Genomic DNA, 23,362 nt, shown 5'->3' with positions numbered 1-23,362 from the left:
CCATCTAATTTACACGTTTTGGGACACTAAGGGAAAATTGAGCGTGGCTAATCAACCTAAACCCGCAGATCTTTGGAGTGTGGGAGGAAACCAGAGCACGGGGAGGAAACTCGCGCAGACACGGGGAAACGTGTAAACGCTACACAGACCCAAGGCTGGACTCGAATCCAGCTCCTTGGGCTGTGTGGCAGTAACGCTAGCCCACTGTGCCCCCATTTATTATAAGCCTTTTTAGGCTCAACGACAACTGAACAGCGTTATGGAACAGGCACCAGCGGTTCTCTGCAGGCCAGTGATTCCTCTGTGTAGCTCTCAGATAGTATCTGACTTTGAGCATGTTTTGCTGTAAAGTTTTTTTTAATGATTCTGCCATTTTTGCATTTCGTTAATTTGGCAGAGACGGACAGGGCATTCAATATATAGGCTCCAGGTTGTTGAACATCTGCAGTCGGATAAAAGCCATAATTCACTTTTTTTTTTGTTATCTCCTTCCTCATTTTCTCCTGAAGCCGGTGAGCCTTGATGAGTGACGGTTTCTCCAGGGCAGGCACCTATCCCAATTGACTGCTCTCCATGTGCCAGCACAGAAACTGACACATGGAGCCAGGCTGGAGGAATCCATTCCTATTCTCACACGTACGGCCGAATTTTCCCGTGCTGCCCACCACGAGAATCATGGCAGGCGAGATCCAGACCTTGCAAAGGTCCTTTGACCTTTGGCAGGATTTTCTGGCCTTGGGGCAAGTGAGGCCAGGAAATCCTGACCGTAGTCTCTACACTACAGAGAACAGGCAGCATGATAGCACTGAGCATACAGTGACAAGCCTGCTAACCCCCACTGACAATCTAACTTGTCACTTTTGAAGTCAGTAGCAGGTTCATTCCTCAGGGTTTTAAGTTGACATTCCTGATGCCATTCAGTTAGAGAAAGTGAATGATGATGCATTCTTAGAATCCCTACGGTACTGAAAAAGCCATTTATTAGCCTATCGAGACTGCAACGACTCTCTCAGAGAGATTATTTTTCCTGGGCCCTCCTCCCCCTGTACCTCACACATTTACCATGACTAATCCCATCTAATTTACACATTTTGGGACACTAAGGGAAAATTGAGCGTGGCTAATCAACCTAAACCCGCAGATCTTTGGAGTGTGGGAGGAAACCAGAGCACCCGTCGGAAACTCGCGCAGACACGGGGAAACGTGTAAACGCTACACAGATCCAAGGCTGGACTCGAATCCAGCTCCTTGGGCTGTGAGGCAGCAACACTAGCCACTGTGCCATCATGCCGCCATTTATTATAAGCCATTTAGAGATTGTTTACCTCATTTTTTTTGTCCTGTTTTGGTTTATTATTTCATCACAGCTGAGGACGGTATTCCTGTCCTGATGAATGGAACCCATCTTGCACTCACCATCCAGATGTACACTTGTACTAACAATCTTCCCTAACCTCACACACAGTGCCACACCAGTTTGAAATTTGCAGAGACTGTACTTTCCACGCTTTTGGCATCTATGAAAAGAATTGTCAGTGCCATGCCAATTTATCAGGTCGCTTTGGCTTTTAGAAATTACACTAAACCCGCCCAAAACACATTGGGTGGAATTTTTTGGCCATTCACACTGGCGGGATTTTCTGGTCCCGCTGCAGTCAGTGGAGATTCTCCATCCTTGCTTGCAGTGTTGGCAAGGAGCGAATGGCCGCAAAATTCCAGCCATTGAGGTGGATATGTATTATATCTATTTTACAGGCATAAAATGGAATGGCCTACACATAATTCATTGTAGATCATGGCCCCATTGCACATTTGGAGGAACCATTTTTGAAGTGAACTTACAGATGCTTCAGGCAAACTGTTCAATCATAGAATCCCTACAGTGCTGAAGGAGGCCATTTGGCCCATCAGGTCTGTACCGATTCTCTGACAGAGCATCTTACCCTGTATTCCTGTAACCTCACATATTTACCCCGCTAATCCCCCTAACCTACACATCTTGGGACATGAAGGGGCAATTTAGCATGGCCAGTCCACCTGACCTGCATATCTTCGGACTGCTGGAGGAAACCAGAACACTCAGAGGAAACCCACGCAGACACTGGGAGAAAGTACAAACTCTGGTTTCGACCCCTGGTCCCTGGCGCTGCGAGGTAGCAGTGCTAACCACTGTACCTGTTTAAGGACATCATTGTACAACTGGTGACCTTGCTCAAGATTCTTCAACTTCTCCCAAAGCTAAAGATCCACATAATTTGAACAGAGTTTCATATTCTGCTGCTGTTGCTACATCTTTGAAGAGGCATTTTAACTTTTCACAAAAACCTCATCCTCAACGATGGGAGAGCCTAGCACATCAGTGAATGAAACCAAGGTCGAAGCATTTGCAGCAATCTGCAGCTAATTGCTGAATGGATAATCTATCTCACCCTCATCCTGAGGTCCCCAGCATCTTAGATGCCAGTCTTTAACCAATTCCATTCACTCCACGTGATATCAAGAAACAACTGAAGGCACTGGACGCTGCAAAGGTTATGGGCTCCTGACAACATCCAGCAGTAGTACTGAAGATTTGAGCTCTAGAACGAGCTGCTCCCCTCCCTAGCTAAACTGTTCCAGTACAATTACAGCACTGGTGTCTACCCAACAATGTAAAAAAATGTCCAGGTATATCCTGTCCAAATCCAAACTTACCAATTACCACCCCATCAATCTATTCGCAATCATCAGGGGCGGAATGTGTACAGGGATAGGGCAGAGAAGGGTCTGGGTAAATTACATTGTACAGTGGTTAGCACTGCTGCTTCACAGCGCCAAGGACCCGGGTTCAATTCCTGGCTTGGGTCACTGTCTGGGTGGAGTTTGCAAATTCTACTTGTGTCTGCATAGGTTTCCTCCCACAGTCCAAAGATGTGCTGGTTAGGTGAATTGGTCATGATAAATTCTCCCCCAGTGTAACTGAACAGGCGCTGGAGTGTGGTGACAGGGGGATTTTCACAGTAACTTCATTGTAGCGTTAATGTAAGCCTACTTGTGATTAATAAATAAACTTTAAAGAGTCGGAGGTGCCATTGCGAGATGCCAATACTTCACTAGAGTTTCTCTGTGCCCACTTGCCACCCCCCCCCCCTCCCTCCTGCCAATACATACTCCCATTTTAACATTGACAGGTAAACAGTTCTCCCTGTGGGAGACAGTTATTGTAGCCGAGTTCATATTATAAAAGGAGAGTGGACCAATGCAACCTTGGATGCTACCTCGGGGACAGCTGGCTCATTCTTTCAGTGGTACTACATAGATGATAGTTGGCAATGCCCACCAAGCTGCCATGATCCTTCTGTGTAGGGAGGTACAAAACAACAACTACTTGTATTTGTACAGCACCTGGGGCAGCGCAGTGTCACAGTGGTTAGCACTGCTGCCTCACAGCGCCAAGGACCCGGGTTCGATTCTCGGCTTGGGTCACTGTCTGTGCGGAGTCTGTACGTTCTCTCCGTGTCTGCGTTGGTTTCCTCCCACAATCCAAAAGACGTGCTGGTTAGTTACATTGGCCATGCTAAATTCTCCCTCAGTGTACCTGAACAGGCACCGGAGTGTGGCAACTCGGCGATTTTCACAGTAACTTCATTGCAGTGTTAATATAGGCCTGCTTGTGACACTAATAAATGAACTTTAAAATTTTTAATATAGAAAAATATGCCTAGATACCTTAGACGAGCATTACCGAGCAAAATCTGACAACATGTTGCATAAAGCAATATTACGACAGATGACCAAAAAGAGAGAGAGGTCTTAAAGATGGAAGGAGAGATAGACAGGCTGAGGGAGGAAAGGAATTCCAGAGTTTAAGGATCCTGACAGCTGAAGGCATGACTGCTAATGGTGGGGCAATCAAAATTGCAGATGCACAAGGGGCCATAACCAGATGAACGTTCTTATCTTGGAGGATTGAGGGGCTGGAGGATGTTATAGAGATAGGGGTTGAATTTTATCAGCACTCTGTCAATGGACTGGGAGGCATGGGGATGGGGGGGGGGTGGGGGATAGGGGTGGGGGGGGGGAGGGAATGGTGGTGGAAGACATTGGGCACTGTATGCCCACAAAAGCGGACAGCAGGTGACACAGTCGCCTGCCTCCAGTCAGCAGCTAGCCAGTTAACTCAATGAACGATCATCCCAATGGCTCCAACAGGCCCTTCGATCACCAGGGCCTGCTCACGGCACACAAAAAAACTCCTTCCCCGCCCTGTGAGGGCGGATTCGCAGCCGTGACCACCTCTTCCGCTGGAACTGCTGGCTCTCTGATTGGACTGGCAGGTCTGAGAGGTGGGTCGCTGGCCATTCCTGGCAATGGCCTCTGAATTGGCTACCGCCAGTAAAAGCATTGCAGAATGGGGAACCAACGTAGGGCAACGAGCATTGGGGTGAGTTAGGACACGGGCAATAGGTGTTTGGATGACCTCAAGTTTAGATTGGTTAGAATGTGGGAGGTCAGTCGGAAGTGAATTGGAATGGTCCTATATCTTTGATTGCATTAACTCTCTCAATTTCTCTCATCAACATCTGTGATCATTGATGTGGTTCCTCGAGTGGGATTGATGGGAGTTTGTCAGTTCTGGGTGCACAGTGTTGGATTTGCGCCAATTCTCCAATCGGATATTGAGGTTGTGGTAAATGGCCAGCATCAATATCCGAGGACAGGTTCAACAATTGCTGCCGCATCTTTAAACCATTTGTTGGAAGGTGCCAGAATACTTCAGCTGTCTCGCTAAGTAAGTGCTTGCTGACCCTTTTCACCATTTGTTCCCTATTAATGTTTCAGGACATGTATCATATTTAAGTCTCAGCTATGCCTCACTGGTAGCTTTTGCTCAGACAGTGCTGCTGGGTTCAAGTCTCATTCTGAAGTCTTTAGGACACAGTCTCGGCTGGCATTCCGGTGTGGTACTCAGGAGGCACTTGCACTGTCAAAGGTGCCACTATTTTGGTTGAGACATTAAACCAAGATCCCGTTAGTCCCCTCGGGCAGATGTAAAGGATTCCATGGCAATATACAAAGAAGTGCAGCAGTTCAAGAAGGTGGTTCACCCACCTCCTCAGTGGCAATTAGGGATAGGCAATAAATACTGGCTTAGCCAGTGACGCCCACAACCTGTGAATTAATGAAAAATTATCCCCAGTGTTCTGATCTATGTTTCCCGCTGAAACTGAAACAGATTATCTGGTCACTGAATTCTGCTTTTTGTGGGATCTTTCTGTCCACGTATTTTCTAATACATTTCCTATTTACAGCAGCAAAGGCACATCAAAAGTACCAGTATAGCACTTTGGGATGCCCGGATATAAAGGCCGGAATTCTCTGGCCATTCACGCCAGCAGGGTTTTCCAGCCCTGCCAGCAGTGTCCCCCCTCCCTCCGCCCGCGGATTTCCCTCCGGCATGTGGTGAGATCAATGGGAATTCCCATTGACAGTGACGGGACAGGAGAATCCCGCTGCTAGCAAACAATGCCCCCGCTGCCGGGAAACTCGGGGCTGGGAGATCGGAGAATCCCACCCAAACCCTTCTAGGATAGATCGGTTTGACATCTACTTCTGGAACTGTTGTTATTGCAGCAATACTCATAGGTGGTCTGTGTTGAAAGTTGTTTTGCGATTGTTCTGTACCTGGTGCTGACCAGCTTTTAAAAGATGGCCAATTTTTTTTTAAAATTAGTTTAAGGAATGTGCTCAGCACTGGCTGCTCCAGCATTCATTGCCCATCTCTAACCGCCCTCTATTTCTGAGGGTCACTGAGTCCAAAATGCTTCCCCAGTGAAACATCAATCAGCTGGCCCAGCTCATTCCCCAATACCAAGTCTCGTAAAGCTCCCCTTTTCCTTTCCCCTTCTACCCGTCTAAACAACAATAGTCCCGAATGTTAAGATGCTAGTCCTGTCCCTCCTTTAATCATGTCTCTGTAATTGTGCCATGCAGTAACCCAGGCTCTCAGTTCATCTGTTTAACCCATTATACTTCTTGCATTGAAGCAAATGCACTCCAGACCTCCAGTCCCGTTGAGCCCTGAAGCTTCCCTTTTCCCGCCCTTACTCTGTGCTATGTTTATCTCACTCTCACTTTTCTCCCCAGACACTTACTGGCCTGCTGTTCCGGTTCCCACCCCAGATATAGGCCAGACCGGGTAAGGATGACAGATTTCCTTCCCTGAAGGACATTAGTGAACCGGATAGGACAATCGATAATAGTTTCACGGTCATCGGTATGTTCTTAATGCCAGATTTTTACTGAATTCAAATATCACCATCTGCTGTGGTGAGATTTGAACCCAGGTCCCTAGATCCTGCTTGGGGCCTCTGGATTACTAATTCAGCGACAATACCAATATGCCATCATCTATCTAGGTGGTTTGTTGGGTGGTATATCATTTACTTTGGTCTCCTAAATCCATTCCTGGTTGTCTTTGAAAGTCAGAAAGAAAGTTTCTGGAACTCTCCTCCCCCGAGGACACCAAATGAATTTTTAAAATGATTTTTCACAATTTAATTAAATCACCCCTCAATCTTCTTCACTCGCGTGAATTCAAGCCAAGTTTATACAATATATCCTTATATATAAACCCTTTTAGCCTCTGTATAATTCTGCTGAATCTGCACTGCACCTCCTCCAACGTTAATATATCCTTCCTGTGAAATCGTGCCCAGAACTCCAGATGGAATCTGACCAAGTATCTGCACAAGTGAAGCATAAGTCTCTCCTCTTTAGCCCTTTAAGCCAAATGCTAGTCTTCTATTGCTTGTTGCACCTGTCCATGGGCTCTGAGTGATTCGTGTGTATACACACTCAATTCCCTTTGCTCTTCTGTAGCTCCGCGTTCCTCACCTAGAAAATTCTCGGATTTGTCTTCCTTGAATCCCAAGTGCATGACCTCACACTACTCCATGTTGAACTTTATGTGATAAAATATAAAAGCAAGGAGGTCTTGCTGCAACTGTACAGGGCACTGGTGAGGCCTCAATTGGAGTACTGTGCGCAGTTTTGGTCGCTGCATTTGCGGAAGGATATATTGGCCTTGGAGGGAGTGCAGAGGAGGTTCACCAGGCTGATACCGGAGATGAGGGGGCTAGCCTTTGAGGAGAGATTGAATAGACTGGGTCTGTACTCGTTGGAGTTTAGAAGGCTGAGGGGGGATCTTATAGAGACGTATAAGATAACAAAGGGGCTAGCTAGGGTAGAGGTAGAGACATTCTTCCCGCTTAGAAAGAATAGCAGAACTAGAGGGCACAGCCTCAAAATAAGAGGGGGGGGCAGTTTAGATCAGAGTTGAGGAGGAACCCCTTCACTCAAAGGGTGGTGAATCTCTGGTATTCTCTGCCCATTGAAGTGGTGGAGGCTACCTCACTGAATACATTTAAGTCACAGGTAGATAGGTTTCTGATAGACAAGGGAATTAAGGGTTATGGGGAGAGAGCAGGAAAGTGGAACTGATCCACTTCAGATCAGCCATGATCTTATTGAATGGCGGGGCAGGCTCGAAGGGCTAGATGGCCTACTCCTGCTCCTATTTCTTATGTTCTTATGTCCCTTCGCATTCTCCTCCTAGCTACACTTCTTACTCTACTCCTCCCAATATAGCAGTGAGCGAGCCCCAGGCGGGCGAATGAGCGGGCCCCAGGCGGGCGAGTGAGCGGGCCCCAGGCGGGCGAGTGAGCGGGCCCCAGGCGGGTGAGTGAGCGGGCCCCAGGTGGGCGAGTGAGCGGGCCCCAGGCGGGCGAGCGAGCGGGCCCCAGGCGGGCGAGCGAGTGGGCCGCAGGCGGGCGAGTGAGTGGGCCCCAGGCGGGCGAGCGAGCGGGCCCCAGGCGGGCGAGTGAGTGGGCCGCAGGCGGGCGAGCGAGCAGGCCCCAGGCGGGCGAGTGAGTGGGCCCCAGGCGGGCGAGTGAGTGGGCCTTGTGGGTGGCTCTTCTTCATCCCAATGGGCTGCAAAATTTGAAATTGGGCTTGTTCACTAACCATGACCTCATGAATAAAATTAATTACCTTTAATGCACGCTGAATATTTCATATGGAATTATAGAGAATGCTTAATCATTCATATATTAATGGAACTGTCATCGACTTCAAATGATTAAAAACAAAAGAAGTATTTCCATTTTGGTTGGACGCAGAGGGAGTGCACGGTTCTCACAGTCAGTGTTGTGAGCAATCAGCACACACCTCACTTCACTCGCCCTTGCTTTACTCGCAAATCACTTCAGTCACACCGGTCGGAAAAGAGCTACATGGATAGAAATCAGTGGAATGTGGCAGCCCTGTGCATGGATAATGTTCAACAAAACATCTCATGGGCCATGACTCAGAAGGCAGGTGGGCTGCGTGTGGCCATTATGGCTGCCCACCACTGCAACATAATATCACCTGCAGGCTCCAATATATAATCACATCCATTACCCACAGGCAGGATTTTCTGGCCCCAGTACTGGCGGACATTGTCACAGGCAGAGTGGGAAAACTTGGAGAGCTGTTAAAAGTCATCGGCTCTTCTCGTTTTCCTGTCCCGTCCACCACGATGCCTGCTGGTGTCAGGGCCAAAAAAACGTTGTGCCATACATTCTCACTAAATATGAGGAGCTAAGGCTGTGGTGCAAATCCTGATGGGACACTGCTTTTCCCATTTCCCAATCAAGGATATGTACCATTTATCCTTAATCTGTCTCCTACCTCCCAACCGTCTTCCAACCTATAAGAACAAAAAGACACGAGGAGCAGAAGCAGGACTGGGCCATTCAGCCCATTGAGTGTCCACTGACCACAATCCCACCCATGCCTCATTCGTGTAACCCCACATATTCTCTGCCCGTTGAAGTGGTGGAGGCTGCCTCGCTAAATATTTTTAAGACGCGGGTTGATGGGTTTTTGATAAGAGAGGGGATTAAGGGTTATGGGGAGAGGGCAGGAAAGTGGAACTGAGCAGTGACAGATCAGCCATGATCTTATTGAATGGCGGGGCAGGCTCGAAGGGTTAGATGGCCTACTCCTGCTCCTATTTCTTATGTTCTTATGTTCTTACCCTGCTAATCCTCCTGAGACTTGGGTCAAGTTAATAATCAACCTAACCTGCTGAAAGATAACTTTTTCCATTTTGCTAATAATCTCTTGCATGGAATATTATCAAGTGCCTTCTGAAAATCCATTTATGTTCTGGAAATCCACACATTGTGCCCCTCTCCACTATGTCCTCAAAAAATTCAGCCAAGCTAGTCATGCATGACTATACCCTTCACAAATCCACAGTGATCCTTTGGAGTTGCACGGTGGCAGAGCGGTTAGCACTGCTGTCTCACGGTGCCAGGGACCCGGGTTCAATTCTGGCTTTGGGTCACTGTCTGTGTGGAGTTTGCACATTCTCCCCATATCTACATGGGTTTCCTCCCATAGTCCAAACACATGCAGGTTAGGTTGATTGTTAAATTGACCTGAGTCTCAGGAGGGTAAATATGTGGGGTTACGGGAATGGGGCCTGGGTGGGATTGTGGTCAGTGCAGACTTGATGGGCTGAATGGCCTCCTTCTGCACTGTAGGGATTCTATGGATTCTCTTCAATCCGTTGAAATGTGGCCAAATGCTCAGTGACAATGACAGACTCTAGTGACCAAACAGGTCTACCTGAACTAACCTGTCCAATCTCACACCATTGAGCCTTCAGAAAGGAGGCATGGATGTATAAAATGAAATATTAAAATCTGTAAACCACAGGGCTGGTTCTCAATCAAGCTTATTTTGCTTATGTGGGCATAATAAAGGAAAGATAAGTATAAACATTTATCACTGATCTTTTATTGTTGTACTTATAGTGAAAATGGAAAAGGCTGTATTTCAGCACAGACAGTATCTTGGCAATGCTCCTGCCTTGTGTCGCTCAACATTGCATCAAATTTAGTACAATCATTCAGAGTGATGTGTTGCATTTAATTCCCTCCAACAGCTGGTTCTCACAGCTGGAATTGTGTTTGGGAAAGTGTCCAGTGACATTTTAGAGTAGATGTTATGATGACCTTTGTTTGACCTGGAAGCAGTACAGCAAGGGCAATGTGTACTTCCTTTGAAAGGTCTGTGGAATCTGTAATTGTTTTTGAGAATGTCTGAAATGATTTTTAGGAGTTTTCATCACTTTGTAGAAGGATAAATTGCAATTTTCTTGGATAATAAGAAACGCTGGTCCATGTGACCTATTGACCCTTGACCCGGAAGTAGTGTCCATAAGAAGAGAGCTGCATCAGGGGAAAGAGTAGAGAAGGTGCACTACAAGGAAGTGTGTGTGTGAGCAATAAAGTTAAAAGGGACAGAAACCTTAAGATTAGGTTGAAGCAGAGGTTGTGAATTGAACAATTCTACAGTTACGATTCAGTGTTGCCAGAATTGCCCAGACAATTTAATAATAAGTTAGTTAAAGGAGTCTCTGGGGAACCTAGCTAATGAGATCCTATAGCAGTGTGCCATTTGGTTGTCATCAGTTTCCATGGTTTTGGATTGAGTGGAGCTACCATTCCAGGTGACATGAGGAATTAATGAGCATTAAGTGAGGGAACAAGAGATCCTGCATGGGTGCTACAATAAGCAGGGAATGTTTGTAATCTTGATAGAGATTCTTCCACAAAATTTATAGTTTGTACCAACAATAAATTGCCTGTTAGTTCATGGGTTAATAGTGTGGACTGTGGCTTGTGTTTAAGTAAAATCTACAAAAAGTGGATTCTCAGTGGTCATTTCTTCATCTGGGGGTCATTCAGTAAATTTGATTATTTTGGTTTATGGTTCCCCAATGTAATAACATGTTGCTTTTGAAGTACTTAGTGATCGATGGTGAAAAAAATAACACATAGAATGACCATGCCAATCACTGGAGATGGGTAGTGCTGTGGTAAACCTTGAAAGTTGACCACCCTACTACTACAAGTCCAGAATTAGGGGTCGTAGTTTAAGGAGCAGGGGTTAACCTTTTAGGATTGGGTTGAGGAGAAATTGCTTCACCCAGAGAGTGGTGAATCTGTGGAATTCACTAACGCAGAAAGTAATTGAGGCTAAAATTTCTTCTGATTTCAAGAAGAAATTAGAGGAAGCTCTTGGAGCTTAAAGAGATCAAGGGAAATGGGAGTCGGAGCAATCAGGATGTTGAGTTTGATGATCAAAATGAATACTGGAACAGGCTCAAAGGGCTGAATGGTCCACTGCTGCTCTTATTTTCTATTTTTCTAAATGTGTTCCTTATGCGTCATGCATGTTAAGGGGAACCAATGTGGCATATGTGTGAAAAGGGAAACATAAGGGTGGCATATTGATTCGCACTGCTGCCTCACAGCAACAGGGACCCGGGTTCAAGTCCAGCCTTGGGTGACTGTGGAGTTTGCACGTTCTCCCTCTGTCTGCGTGGGTTTCCTCCGGGTGCTCCGGTTTTCTCCCGCACTCCAAAGATGTGCAGGTTAGGTGGATTGGCTGTGCTAAATCACCCCTTAGTATCAGGGGGATTTGCAGGGTAAATATGTGGGGTTACGGAGATAGGGCCTGGGTGGGACTGTTACTGGTGCAGGCTCGATGGGCCGAATGGCCTCTTTCTGCACTGTAGGGATTCTATATCGTCAACACGCTTCCTGTATGTGGTGTACAGACGTAAGGGTCACAGAGTTCTCCAGTCATTGAGGAAAGATTTGCTCCACCACATCTCCTGCTCCTGCTCCTGCTGGACCAGCTTGTCCTTGTACTGAATCAATATTCCCCACACGAGCCAGGAATCTGTTCCCCTGTCCTGTGTGAGATAAGTGTTTTATTTAAAATAAAGACATGCTGTCCACTGCCAAAGATAACATTATTCTAATTTTAAAAATGTGGAGGGTTTAAAATATGTTTTATTTCAGGGACCATTAGACAGTCATTTAATTCAATTACTCCAAAAGATATTTTGGACCCAACTTGCAGGAGCTGTCAGTAGCTGTGTTAATTAGTGCTTTATTCCTGGCACCATCATCTTTTCTGTTAACTCTCTTCACTGTACCTCTGTACTTCCTCTGCATTCTCTACGGTTCTGCAACAGCTTTATGATTTTGTTTTGCAATATTTTTGGGCGGCAGTGGTTAGCACACCCGGCCAGCGACCCAGGTTTGATTCCTGGCTTGGCTCACTGTCTGTGCGGAGTCTGCACGCTCTCACCGTGTCTGCGTGGGTTTCCTGCCACAGTCTGAAACACGTGCTGTGTTAGGTGCATTGGCCATGCAAAATTCTCCCCCAGTGTACCTGAACAGGTGCCAGAGTGTGGCAACATGGGGATTTTCACAGAAGCATCATTGCAGTGTTAATGTAAGCCAACTTGTGACTAATAAATGAAACTTTAATTTTAAACTTTTAGTTTCTGTGATTTTTTGTTGTTCCTCCTTCTCTTGATCTTTTTATCCCTCTTTCCTTTTCTGACATTTCAGTTCAAAGCAACAGGTCTTTACAGTGCTGGTAATATTGGGCAACCTTCATTCCACCGAGGATGGGAGTCTATCTATGGGGGGGGGGAAGGGAATGCTCAGGGTTGGATTTAGGATTGCTTTGCATGGTGCTTCCAGCGATGATGGGACCTTTCACAAAACCAGTGTCATCTCGGTGCACAAAACTGAGTTTGGTTAAAGTTCAGATCAAGTAACTATGGATAATTAAGGGTTGTCACGTTGGCACAGCAGTCAGCACTGCTGCCTCAGCACCAGGGACCCAGGTTTGATTCTTGGCTTGGGTCACTGTCTGTGTGGAGTCTACACACTCTCACCGTGTCTGCATGGGTTTCCTGCGGGTGCTCTGGTCTCCTCCCACAGTCTGAAAGACGTGCTGGTTAGGTGCATTGGCCATGCTAAATCGCCCCTTAGTGTCGGGGGGGACTAGCTAAGGTAAATGCATGGGGTTGTGGGGATGGGTCTGGGGGTGATTGTGGTCAGTGCAAACTCGATGGGCCAAATGGCCTCCTTCTGCACTGTAGGATTCTATGAATCTATGGTGGATCCAGACCCTGGCACATCCTCAGGAGGTGAAGAAAGCTTTTTTTAATTCATTCGTGGGACATGGGCGTCACTGGCTGACCAGCATTTACTGACCATCCCTAGAAGTGCGGCAAGCTTTTGATGGGCTGCTTCCAAATCAGCAGTGGTCAGTGATGTGAGATTGTCACTGACTCAGAAAATGTATAATCAAGTAGTACTTTCCTGGATTTGGCTCTGTTTAATAACTGAACATTTACACATAGGAAAAGGAAACAGTTCCTCAAAGATGTGCTCTGTAAATATAGCTTTCAAGAGGTAATCTCAAAGGCCTTTGATGTGCCAACTTATCAATGCTCTTTGAGAGTGGTTTGTGCTTATCTTCTCCTTGCACTGGGCTCACACTGACAGGCAATGTTCTTAGCCTGTGATACAGAATGCGTTTCACAGCTTCATCACTCGTCATTGGTCTTTGTCAGCCAAATCTCTGTACTCGCTGCTGTTGTCTTAGTCTTCGAATGGCAGGGGCATCAATCAAATGTTCCTCAGCTCCTCATTCCTCCATAGATCTGGCTTTGCATCCATCTAAATAAGGGACACCATGTACTGGTTGATAGTCCGCAAAACTGTTCGGTGTGAGGGAACCACAGTCTTGATAATGACAGTAAAATAAAAGTGATTGACCATGAAATACCCTAATGGATGGTCTCTTGCCTCTCCAGGAACCCAGACAATGATGTGAGGCCATGGTGTTACGTTGCTGAGTATGAAGATGGCGTGTATTGGAAATACTGCGACATACCAACATGTCACAGTGAGTAGAGGACAGGTTTATTGGGCAGCCATTGAGACACCTTATCCTCGCTGTGGGTAGAACTGTGTTTTAGTAATGTCGTTACCTCATGTTCAAGGACGTTTTCAGGGTAATTAATTCTGTGAACTCCACTGTGGGGTGGAGGGGCCACACTGACAAGAAACATGGGCATAGAATTAGGGCTACAATGTTGTAATGTTAACCCCCCTCCCCCATCCATTCTACTGTGGGTACAATGTCCCCATTGGTCATGCAGAATCATGGAATTGCTCTTAATAAGTAACCTCAGCTGACTTTTCAAATATTTCTAATTTATTTCCCGGATTCCATTGTTGCTGGCGTGGACAGCATTTATTGCCTATTCTTAATTGCCCTTTGGCCAACGCTGGAGGCGAGCTGCCTTCTTGTACTGCTATTAGAATCCTACAATGCAGAAGGAGGCCATTCGGCCCATCGGGGTCTGCACCGACCACAATCCCACCCAGTCCCTATTCTCATAACCACGTGCATGTACCCTAACTAGTCTCCCTGAAACTAGGGTTCAATTTAGCATGGTCAATAAACCTAACCTGCACACCTTTGGATTGTGGGAGGGAACCGGAGGAAACCCATATAGACACTAGGAGAACTTGCAAACACCACACACACAGTGACCCAAGCCAGGTATTGAACCCGGCTCCCTGGTGCTGTGAAGCAGCGGTGCTGACCCCTGTGTCATCCCATGGTGAGCGTACTCTTACTATGTTGTTAGGTTGCGAGTCCTAGGATCCGGACTCATTGACATTGAAGGAATAGCAACGTATTCCCAAGTTATGATAGTGTGAGACTTGGGCGAGAACTTGGAGGTGGTGGTTTTCCCCTGCGCCTAGTCTCTTCTGTTTTTCTGGCTGGTAGAGGTTGCAGGTTTGGGAGATTCTGCTGAAGAAGCAGTGGTGAAGAAGCGTCAAAGTTTTGCTTCGTAGTTCCTCTGGTGGCTCAGTTGGTCTGAGAACTGGCCAGCACGGAAGTGAGTGATACAGAGCAGGATCAATCCCATTTTGTGTCACCTCACCAATCCTCAGCTGAGGTAGCATTTGGGTTTGTTTTGTTTATTTGTCACCAGTAGGCTTACATTCACAGTGCAATGGAGTTACTGTGAAAATCCCCTAGTCACCTCATTCCGGTGACTGAAGGGCAATTTAGCATGGCCAATTCACCTAACCTGCACATCTTTGGACTGTGGGAGGAAATTGGAACACCCGGGGGAAACCCACACAGACACAGGGAGAAAGTGCAGACTCCGCTCAGACAGTGACCCGAGCCGGGAATCGAACCCGAGTCCCTGGTGCTGTGAGGCAGCAGTGCCAATAAGTCAGCCAGAAAACCCTCACTGGAAAGCACATGTGGGGAAACCTCAGGAGAGGACAGAATAGGGCTTGGCTTTGACATTAATATAGTCAATCTGCAGACAATGCCCAACTCAGGCACTTGATAGTAAATTCCATCCCCCCAGTACAGCTGCAATAAGAGGGTGTGCCTGATAGTGAATCAATGCTCCAGTGATAGTGCCTCACCACTGACACCAGGACAATGGAACGTGCTGCTAAAACATAATACAAATTAACTTCTTCTGGATGGGAGAGAAAAAAGAGGTGAGGGAAAACCTTTACCGTTGAACTTTAAGTCCAAAATTTAACCCTTTGTATTAAAATAAGATTATAATGCAGTTAGTCAGGTTATCTAAGCTAACCATGAACATCACAGCAGCCCTGCCAACTCCCACCATCTTAATTTCCCCGTAAGAATATTTCCATATATCTGGAGCACAACATCTTATATTTGGTCTTTCCCAAATGGGGTGCAATCCATTACTTTCTAAGGATGTCTTCCTTGATTTTCAGGTCTGCCAGGACTGGAAGGGACATTCCAGCGATAACATCCCTATCCTGGCGGAGAGTGACGAGGTCAACCCCTTGTCTCCAGCCCAAGCCTACTCAACCCCCAGGACCCTTGAGGGACCCTTCCTATGCAGCCTGGTAGCAGCAGAGGGGCAAATGGTCACTGGACCTTGGGGCCCAAAGCGCTAGGCTCCTAGGGTCAAAGTGCTAGGCCAGTGCCAGGAGGGGGGCTCAGGGACAGTGCACCATGGGCAAATGCCATGTTGGGTGGCTCGAAGTGAGGCTGAGTTGGGTGTCTGAGGTGGGGAAAGGTGCTGAGTGGGGGCGGGGTGGGGGGGGGGTTGCGGGGAGAGAGCCTGAATAGGGTGTTGGGTCAGACAGATAAACTTCAGGTTTGCATGTGTTTTGTGGGGGGGGGATGCTTCTCATTGCTGAGGGGTCGCTGGTACTCTCTGGACCCTCAGGGTCCAAAACACCAAGTGAGGACCTGGACCAAAGACCACCCTGTGCAGATCCCACTGGGGAGGCAGATGAATAGTGGGAAGGGCTTCAAGCCGGTTAATTATGTTTAAAGTACCGATTCTGAATGTGAATTGGGTTCCCGCCCCTAGCGGGTTGGGCTGGCGACACAGCCTGGGAGGGTCACAACGGGCTTGGTGACTGACACAGAACCTGTTTTCCCTCCAGCTCCCAATTCTGCGGGCCTTTGCAATATTCGCTGGGAGCTAGCGGACCCAGAGAATCCCCCCAGAAGTGGTCTTTCACCCTAAGGGAGAGAGGAAAAGTTGGGAGTGAGACAAACTATGCTTCATAAAAAACATTATCCAGAGAAGATCAAAAATAACGAATTAGCTAGTGGCACGACAGACAAAAAGAAACCTCACCATAATGTTAGACCACAGAACTAATAGACAGGGATTCAGTTACTTTATTGTTGTCACTGGAGGGGAAATTGAAAGCAGAAAGATTGTAAGTACTTCTGTGAAAATGTTCTCCCTTCATATCACTAGCAAGAGTGTTAATGTGTTCCTTTAGAACCCATCAATCATTTTAAAAGTAATGAACAGGGGAACATCTCTCCCAAATTGAAGAGTTGGTGCAGACTTGATGGGCCAAATGGCATCCTCCTGCACTGTAGGGATTCTATAATTCTGTATAAATGCATTTATAGCCTAGGGACACATAGGCCCAGATTTGTGTTGTGAATCATAGAATCCCTACAGTGCAAAAGGAGGCCATTCGGCCCATTGAGTCTGCACTGACTGCAATCCCATCCAGGCCCAATTCCCACAACCCTACTTATTTACCCCACTAATCCCCTGACACTAAGGGCCAATTTAGCACAGCCAATCAACCTAAGAGGCACATTTTTTGAAATGTGGGAGGAAAGCGGAGAACCTGGAGGAAACCCACACAGATATGGGGATAATGTGCAAACTCCACACAGTCGGTGCCCCAAGCTGGGAATCAAATCCGGATCCCGGGCGCTGTGAGGCAGCAGTGCTGACCACTGTGCCACCCAGGAGTGATAGTGGAAATGCCTGCAAATCGAAAGTCTCGTCTCTTGATCCAGCATTCCCCATTTTTGCAATTTTGAGGGATTGGGAGTGAGGGTGCGTTTCGTCTGTGGGTGGTTTACTGAGGCAGCTGGCCATTTCAGCCATCAGCTGCCTCCACTGAAGTGGGATTTAGGTTGACAAGGAGTGTAAAGCCCTTTGCATACAGCTTAGACCAGGTAAGGGCAAGCTCCAGATGTTCACTACCAGGTCTGGCATGCAGGGATAAATAGTGATATGATTTTGTCATTTGTGGTCACACTTTTTTTAAACTTCCACCAATTCTCCGCAAAATTATAAATTGCACTAAGCCAGGCACATTAAATCATTATTTTACATTTTTATATACAGCCCAGTTATCTAGTGAAGTATAATCCTTTTGCATAGTATGTGTGCCTCAATCAGTCTTCAGAAACAAACTCTCCTCATGGTTCAGGTTTTATTCCAAGCTTTACAGGCCAGGAAGACCCCCTGACTCTGAATTTAAAAAATGCCATCCCCCCCGCCTCACCCTACACCCCCTCACCCCCCCCCCCCACACCCCCAACCCCCACCCACACCCCCAACCCCCAATGTTAGGACTTTCATTCTGGGAGGGCCTGGGCTGGATTGAGAGTTGGACCCACAGTTTATCAAAGATGATGGTGGATTATTCAGTTAACATTATGTAAGAGACACTGATCTTTAATTCAGGGATACAGTGTTGTTTCTGCCAAAGTGTCTTGTTTGGTTCTTCAACTGTTCGCTGCGTCTCATTAATTTTACAGTGAATTTTTCTAGCATGAGTTTCGTGGCCCAGTAAGAATAGTGTGATCTTTGCAGTTACTGTCTTTATGACGCGGTGTTATTGAAGAAAAGATGCTTTTGAAAATTCTGTTCCCAAAAGTCATATCATGAAAATGTGGTGTGTAACTATTATCCCTGCTATTTAAAAAAAGAAAGTGGTTTGTTTCACCTTTTGTTTCCACCTGGTTTCCTAGGGTATAATTAAGCTGTTTGATAGTAGTTTGGAGGGTCAAGGTTTTCAGTTAATTGCATACTACACCAGATTCTAACACACAACCTCCTCATTGCAAGTCTCCCCTCCCCACCCACTTTCTATCTTTTGCTGCTTTTTTCTTTCAAGAGCTACGCAAGAGCAATTATGGAACCTGTCCCAGGCCATTGTTACTTTGTAAATCTTTGGGTTCATGGTAGAATCCCTGTCTTTGAGACGAAATATGTGAAGTGTGACGTTAGTGTACCTTTAAGAGTATTTTTTAATTCATACCCTCAACCTTAGGTGATGTCAGTGTTGGGAGGAGGAAAAAACTGTGGGCAGCTGAGGTGACAGGGATTTCATTTTCAGTTTCAGTTTGGAGCTGCAGGATTGATGTTTTTGGGTTTTAGAAGGGATAGCAAGCTAAAAGGAATTGTTTTCTCTCTCCCTCCCTGTTGTTTTGAAAATTCTGTTGGTTTCCTGAAGGGTGGAAACATGCTTTGTTGTGGGCTGGACCAGAGTCTCTCTGGTGTTTTGGGAAGCTGCCTTGTCTTCAAAGTGTTCTGTTCTGCATTTGACTGCAGAATTCAACTGATGGCTTCAATCCCAGTATCATGTGAGCATTAGTCTATGCTGCATTGAATCTGTTTAAATGGTTGTTTATGGAAGTAGGTTTGATTGGGATAGCTTATATCTGTTCATTAAGGGTTATATATTATAGTTTTGTTTCTTGTTCATAATTGATAAAAGACGTTGCTAAGTTTCTTACTATACATGTTAACTATATTCTTCAATAAAATTTGTTTAACCAAGCTCCCTAATGGGTCACTTGAATCATACCTGAAGTGAAACATCTCATGCTTATCCTAGCCAAATTCAAAATCTTATGACTCGGGCGGACTCCTGAATGCTTTGGAGATTCTAACCTGAACCATAACAGAAGTTTAAACTTCACTCTGGCGAATGAAGATCCAGTGGGATCCCAAACATCCAGTGGGTTTGAGTAACTATGCCATCTCACCTTACATCCTATGGGGTGCGGGAGCCCAGAGCAACCTCCTTTGCCAGCTTCTTCACCCAGAAAGATAAAATCTTTCAGACCTGTATTCTGATTTCCCCGTCTTACTGGTGTTCCATTTTAAAGTATACAAGACCAGTTCGGACCAATTTTAAGAACATAAGAACATAAGAAATAGGAGCAGGAGTAGGCCATCTAGCCCTTCGAGCCTGCCCCGCCATTCAATAAGATCATGGCTGATCTATCGTGGCTCAGTTCCACTTTCCCGCCCTCTCCCCATAACCCTTAACCCCCTCGCTTATCAAAAACCCATCAACCCGCGTCTTAAAAATATTGAGCGAGGTAGCCTCCACCACTTCAATGGGCAGAGAATTCCAGAGATTCACCACCCTTTGAGTGAAGAAGTTCCTCTTCAACTCCGTTCTAAACCGCCCCCCCCTTTATCTTGAGGCTGTGCCCCCTAGTCCTACTGTCCTTTCTGAGCGGGAAGAGTCGTCTTATTTCCCTGTTTCACTGTTCTTTTCCTTTTGGGCAGTGCAGTTCCTCATACGCAGCCTGTCCAAGGCCTGCAGAGAGAGAGATGAAAATCCATTAAATAATGGAATCCGTGTCTAAGGGGCTGATTTGGTGACGTTTGCTATTGGAGACACTGGCCTCCAGTCCTCTGTGCGCCAGACTCGAATTTGCAAGCTTTGCAAATGAAATCCGCTCTGTCTTCTGTTAATCATACAAGTCTCAGTGAAGCTGGCTGTCAGGTAATATGTGTATTTATTGATTGCTGTGTGGTGTGGGCAGCCACTTAACAGTATCTGATCAAGCAGCCAGAGAGAGAAAGCAATCTAGGGATATTACGGAAGAGTTTAATCAAAGTAAAATGCGTTAAGGTTCCGGAATGATGTAGGTTTTGGAACGCCTGAAAAATTAGACGCATTACTTCCCTGCTCTGTGGACAAGGTTAATGCATGAGCTCATTTAAATACAAATGTTTGACCTATCTTGTGTGGATAGCAAAACAGTGAGGAATATTGCAATGTCTGAAAATGCCCATTCACACCACTTCTCAGAGGATATTGAGGTGGCTTCGCCTTGAACAGTTGTACTTCATGTGGCAACAATGCTTCGACAATGCTGTTAGTTAGGGAGCTCCTGACCAGTGGTGATTAAGGATCGTAGCTGGAACTCTCTGGCTGTTCATGCTGGTGGGATTCTCCAGACCCGCCATTAATGCACCCCTGCCTGTGGCTTTTCCGCTGGTGTGGAGTGACACCAGTGGGAATTCCCATTGACAACAGCCGGACCAGAGAATTCTGCTGCTAGCAAACAACGAGCCATCTCCTGCCAGCGGGAGATATGGTGCTGGGAGGCTGGAGAATCTCGCCTCATATGTCCGAGTCACCATGGTCATGGAGGGCAACCTGGAGACAACGTCGCTACTACTCTGGTACTGCATGGTGGCACAGTGGTTAGCACTGCTGCCTCACAGCGCCAGGGACCCGGGTTCAATTCCAGCCTTGGGTGACTGTGTGGAGTTTGCATGTTCTCCCCATGTCTGTGTGGGTGCTCTGGTTTGGTCCCACACTCCAAAGATGTGCAGGTTGGGTGGATTGGCTGTGATAAGTGCACAGGGTTATGAGCATGGGGGTTGCCTGGGTAAGGTGCTCTGTCAGAGAGTCGGTGCAGAATTGATGGGCCGAATGTCCTCCTGCTACGCGATAGGGAAAGCTTATCAACGCACCCTTAATCCCGTTCCCCCTCATGTACTTAAATTTATTTAAGAGGAAGTTAGTTATGTGAAGTGCCTCAATCACTCCACGTGTGAGTGAGTGAGCCCCATGGTCTCACTACTCTGTGTAACTGTGCTCTGCGTTACCACTATCTGCAGGACAATAAGGTCAATTGGAGAGAGAGAGAGAAACTGGAGCCAAAACATCTTTCACTAGCTAGCAAACGTGACCAAATCCTTATGGAACAAAAGGACAATATTAAAGAAAAGAAATTGAAAGACTTTTGCTGGGAATTTCCTTAAACATTCCCCTGTTTAGTCACCATCAAAGCAAAGTCTGAGGATGCTTCAAAGGATGAGGAAGCTTCATTCACTTACTCGTTGCAGGGTGGGAGTGAGTTCTATTTATCTTCAACTGACTTGAGAACCTCCAAGTATGCTCCCAGCAATTAATTTTTCAACACCTTTGTGCACAGATCTAAGGTGTGCACAGTCAGGACCCTGACCTTTCGATTGCTTGCTATTTTAACACACGATCCTGCTCCCGTGCCCACATGTCTGTCCTTGGCCTGCTGCAATGTTCCAGTGAAGCCCAACGCAAACTAGAGGAACAGCATCCCGTCATCCGGCTGGGTGCTTTACAGCCTTCCGATCTCAACATCGAATTCAACAACTTCAGATGATTTGCTCGAGCCCACCTTTGTTTTCATTCTTTTCTTTTGCTGTTCTCTACCTTGTATTCCTTGATTTATCTTTCTTCATTTTACCCCCCCCAACTCTTTTCCCTTACCTTATCCCCCATTTTCCTCACCTTTTTCTCCCTCTTTGTTTCCCCTCTCCTCCTTTTTTCTAAATTTGACCTTTCTCCCACCCATTCCCCTTCCCCCCCACTCCCCCCCCCCCACCCCCCCCCACATCTTCATCTGTCACAGTTTACCCTCTGATTTCAGCTTCTCTGTCGTTTGGCCATTCACATCCTTTACTCTCTCTATGGGATGCCATTAGCAGCCTTTCTCCTTATTTCTGTGGCTATGATTCATCTTTCATTCCCTTACCTGCAGTATAAATATTTCCCACTTTTTATGCCTTTTAGCTCTGACAAAGGGTCATCTGGCCTTGAAACGTCAGCTTTATTCTCTCCCTACAGATACTGCCAGACTTGCTGAGATTTTCCAGCATTTTGTCTTTTGGATTCATTTTTGCTTGCACTTTTTGTCCTATAGTATCAATATTCCCTTCTCTTTTTTGTGTCTAGAATCATAGAATTACATTGCAGAAGGAGGCCATTTGGCCCATTGAGTTTGCACTGACTCAGCACCTTACCTAAGCCCAGCCCCCGCTCTGTCCATGTAACGCCACTAATCCCCCGCTTACGTACACATCTTGGGACATTAAGGGGCAATTTAGCATGACAAATTCACCTAACCTGCACACATTCAGATGGTAGGAGGAAACCAGAGCACACGGAGGAAACCCACACAGATTTGAATTTGGTTTTTTTAAATTCCTATTTAATCTAAAATCCAAACAAGTTTGAAACAATTTTCCAATTTAAAAAATTGCAATCTATAAATTGCCGGTTGTTTTCTTTGCTGTGGTGTTTGCTCTTGGAGGGACGATCATCCTGAATGGTGGGTGCACTCTTAAGACAATTGAAAGGTTGAGATATGCATCAGGTTAGCACCATTCATTCCACCAGCTTGAACTTGGACATAGTTGTGTTGTATCAAGTTGGTGGAGTTGGCTTTGATACAAGTGGAGCCACCAGAGGTCCTCGGATCCTGACAACATCTGGATAAATAAAGTTTATTTATTGTCACAAGTAGGGATACATTAACACTGCGCTGAAGTTACTGTGAAAATCCCCTCGTCCCCACACTCCGACGCCTGTTCGGGTACACTGAGGGAGAACTTACCAAGGCCAATGCACCTAACCAGCACGTCTTTCGGACAGTGGGAGGAAACCAAAGCACCCGGAGGAAACCCATGCAGACATGGGGAGAATGTAGACAGTGACCCAAGCCAGGAATCGAACCCAGGTCCCTGGCGCTGTGAGGCAGCAGTGCCACAGTGCTGCCCAAGGATCCACTCACCCAAGGGTCAAAAAAATGCAACCAGATTTTTTTTAAAAAAAAAAGCAACTGATACTACATTTATATAAGAGGGAATTCTCATTTCCTCTTGCGTGTATTGGCGAACGTAAATGTGAAAAATGACTGAAGACATTAGTTTCAGATGAAGCCTTTAACAACCAGTGTGAGTCCCAAAACCCTCTATAGACTGTTAACTACTTCTGAGATACGAAGCTGCTGTAATATAACAGCCAATTTATTGTCCCACAAACAGTAATTTGATAAGACCAAATAATTTATTTCAGCCATGTTGGCTGACGATATT

At 46.3% G+C, this 23,362-nt stretch overlaps 1 protein-coding gene across 1 annotated transcript in view; it reads left to right on the top strand.

The window, feature by feature from the left end:
- Positions 1 to 23,362, top strand: part of kremen1 (kringle containing transmembrane protein 1) — a 162,261-nt gene that overhangs the window by 65,405 nt on the left and 73,494 nt on the right. Inside the window, exon 3 of the mRNA XM_080208431.1 lies at positions 13,721 to 13,812. Within this exon, the coding sequence (XP_080064557.1) occupies positions 13,721 to 13,812 (92 nt within the window). The remainder of the gene's footprint in view (positions 1 to 13,720; positions 13,813 to 23,362) is intronic.

The sequence above is a fragment of the Carcharhinus amblyrhynchos genome, chromosome 20 (genome assembly GCF_965287045.1).
Source record: "Carcharhinus amblyrhynchos chromosome 20, sCarAmb.v2.hapA, whole genome shotgun sequence".
NCBI lineage: Eukaryota > Metazoa > Chordata > Chondrichthyes > Carcharhiniformes > Carcharhinidae > Carcharhinus > Carcharhinus amblyrhynchos.
This window is presented reverse-complemented; position numbering and strand designations above follow the sequence as displayed.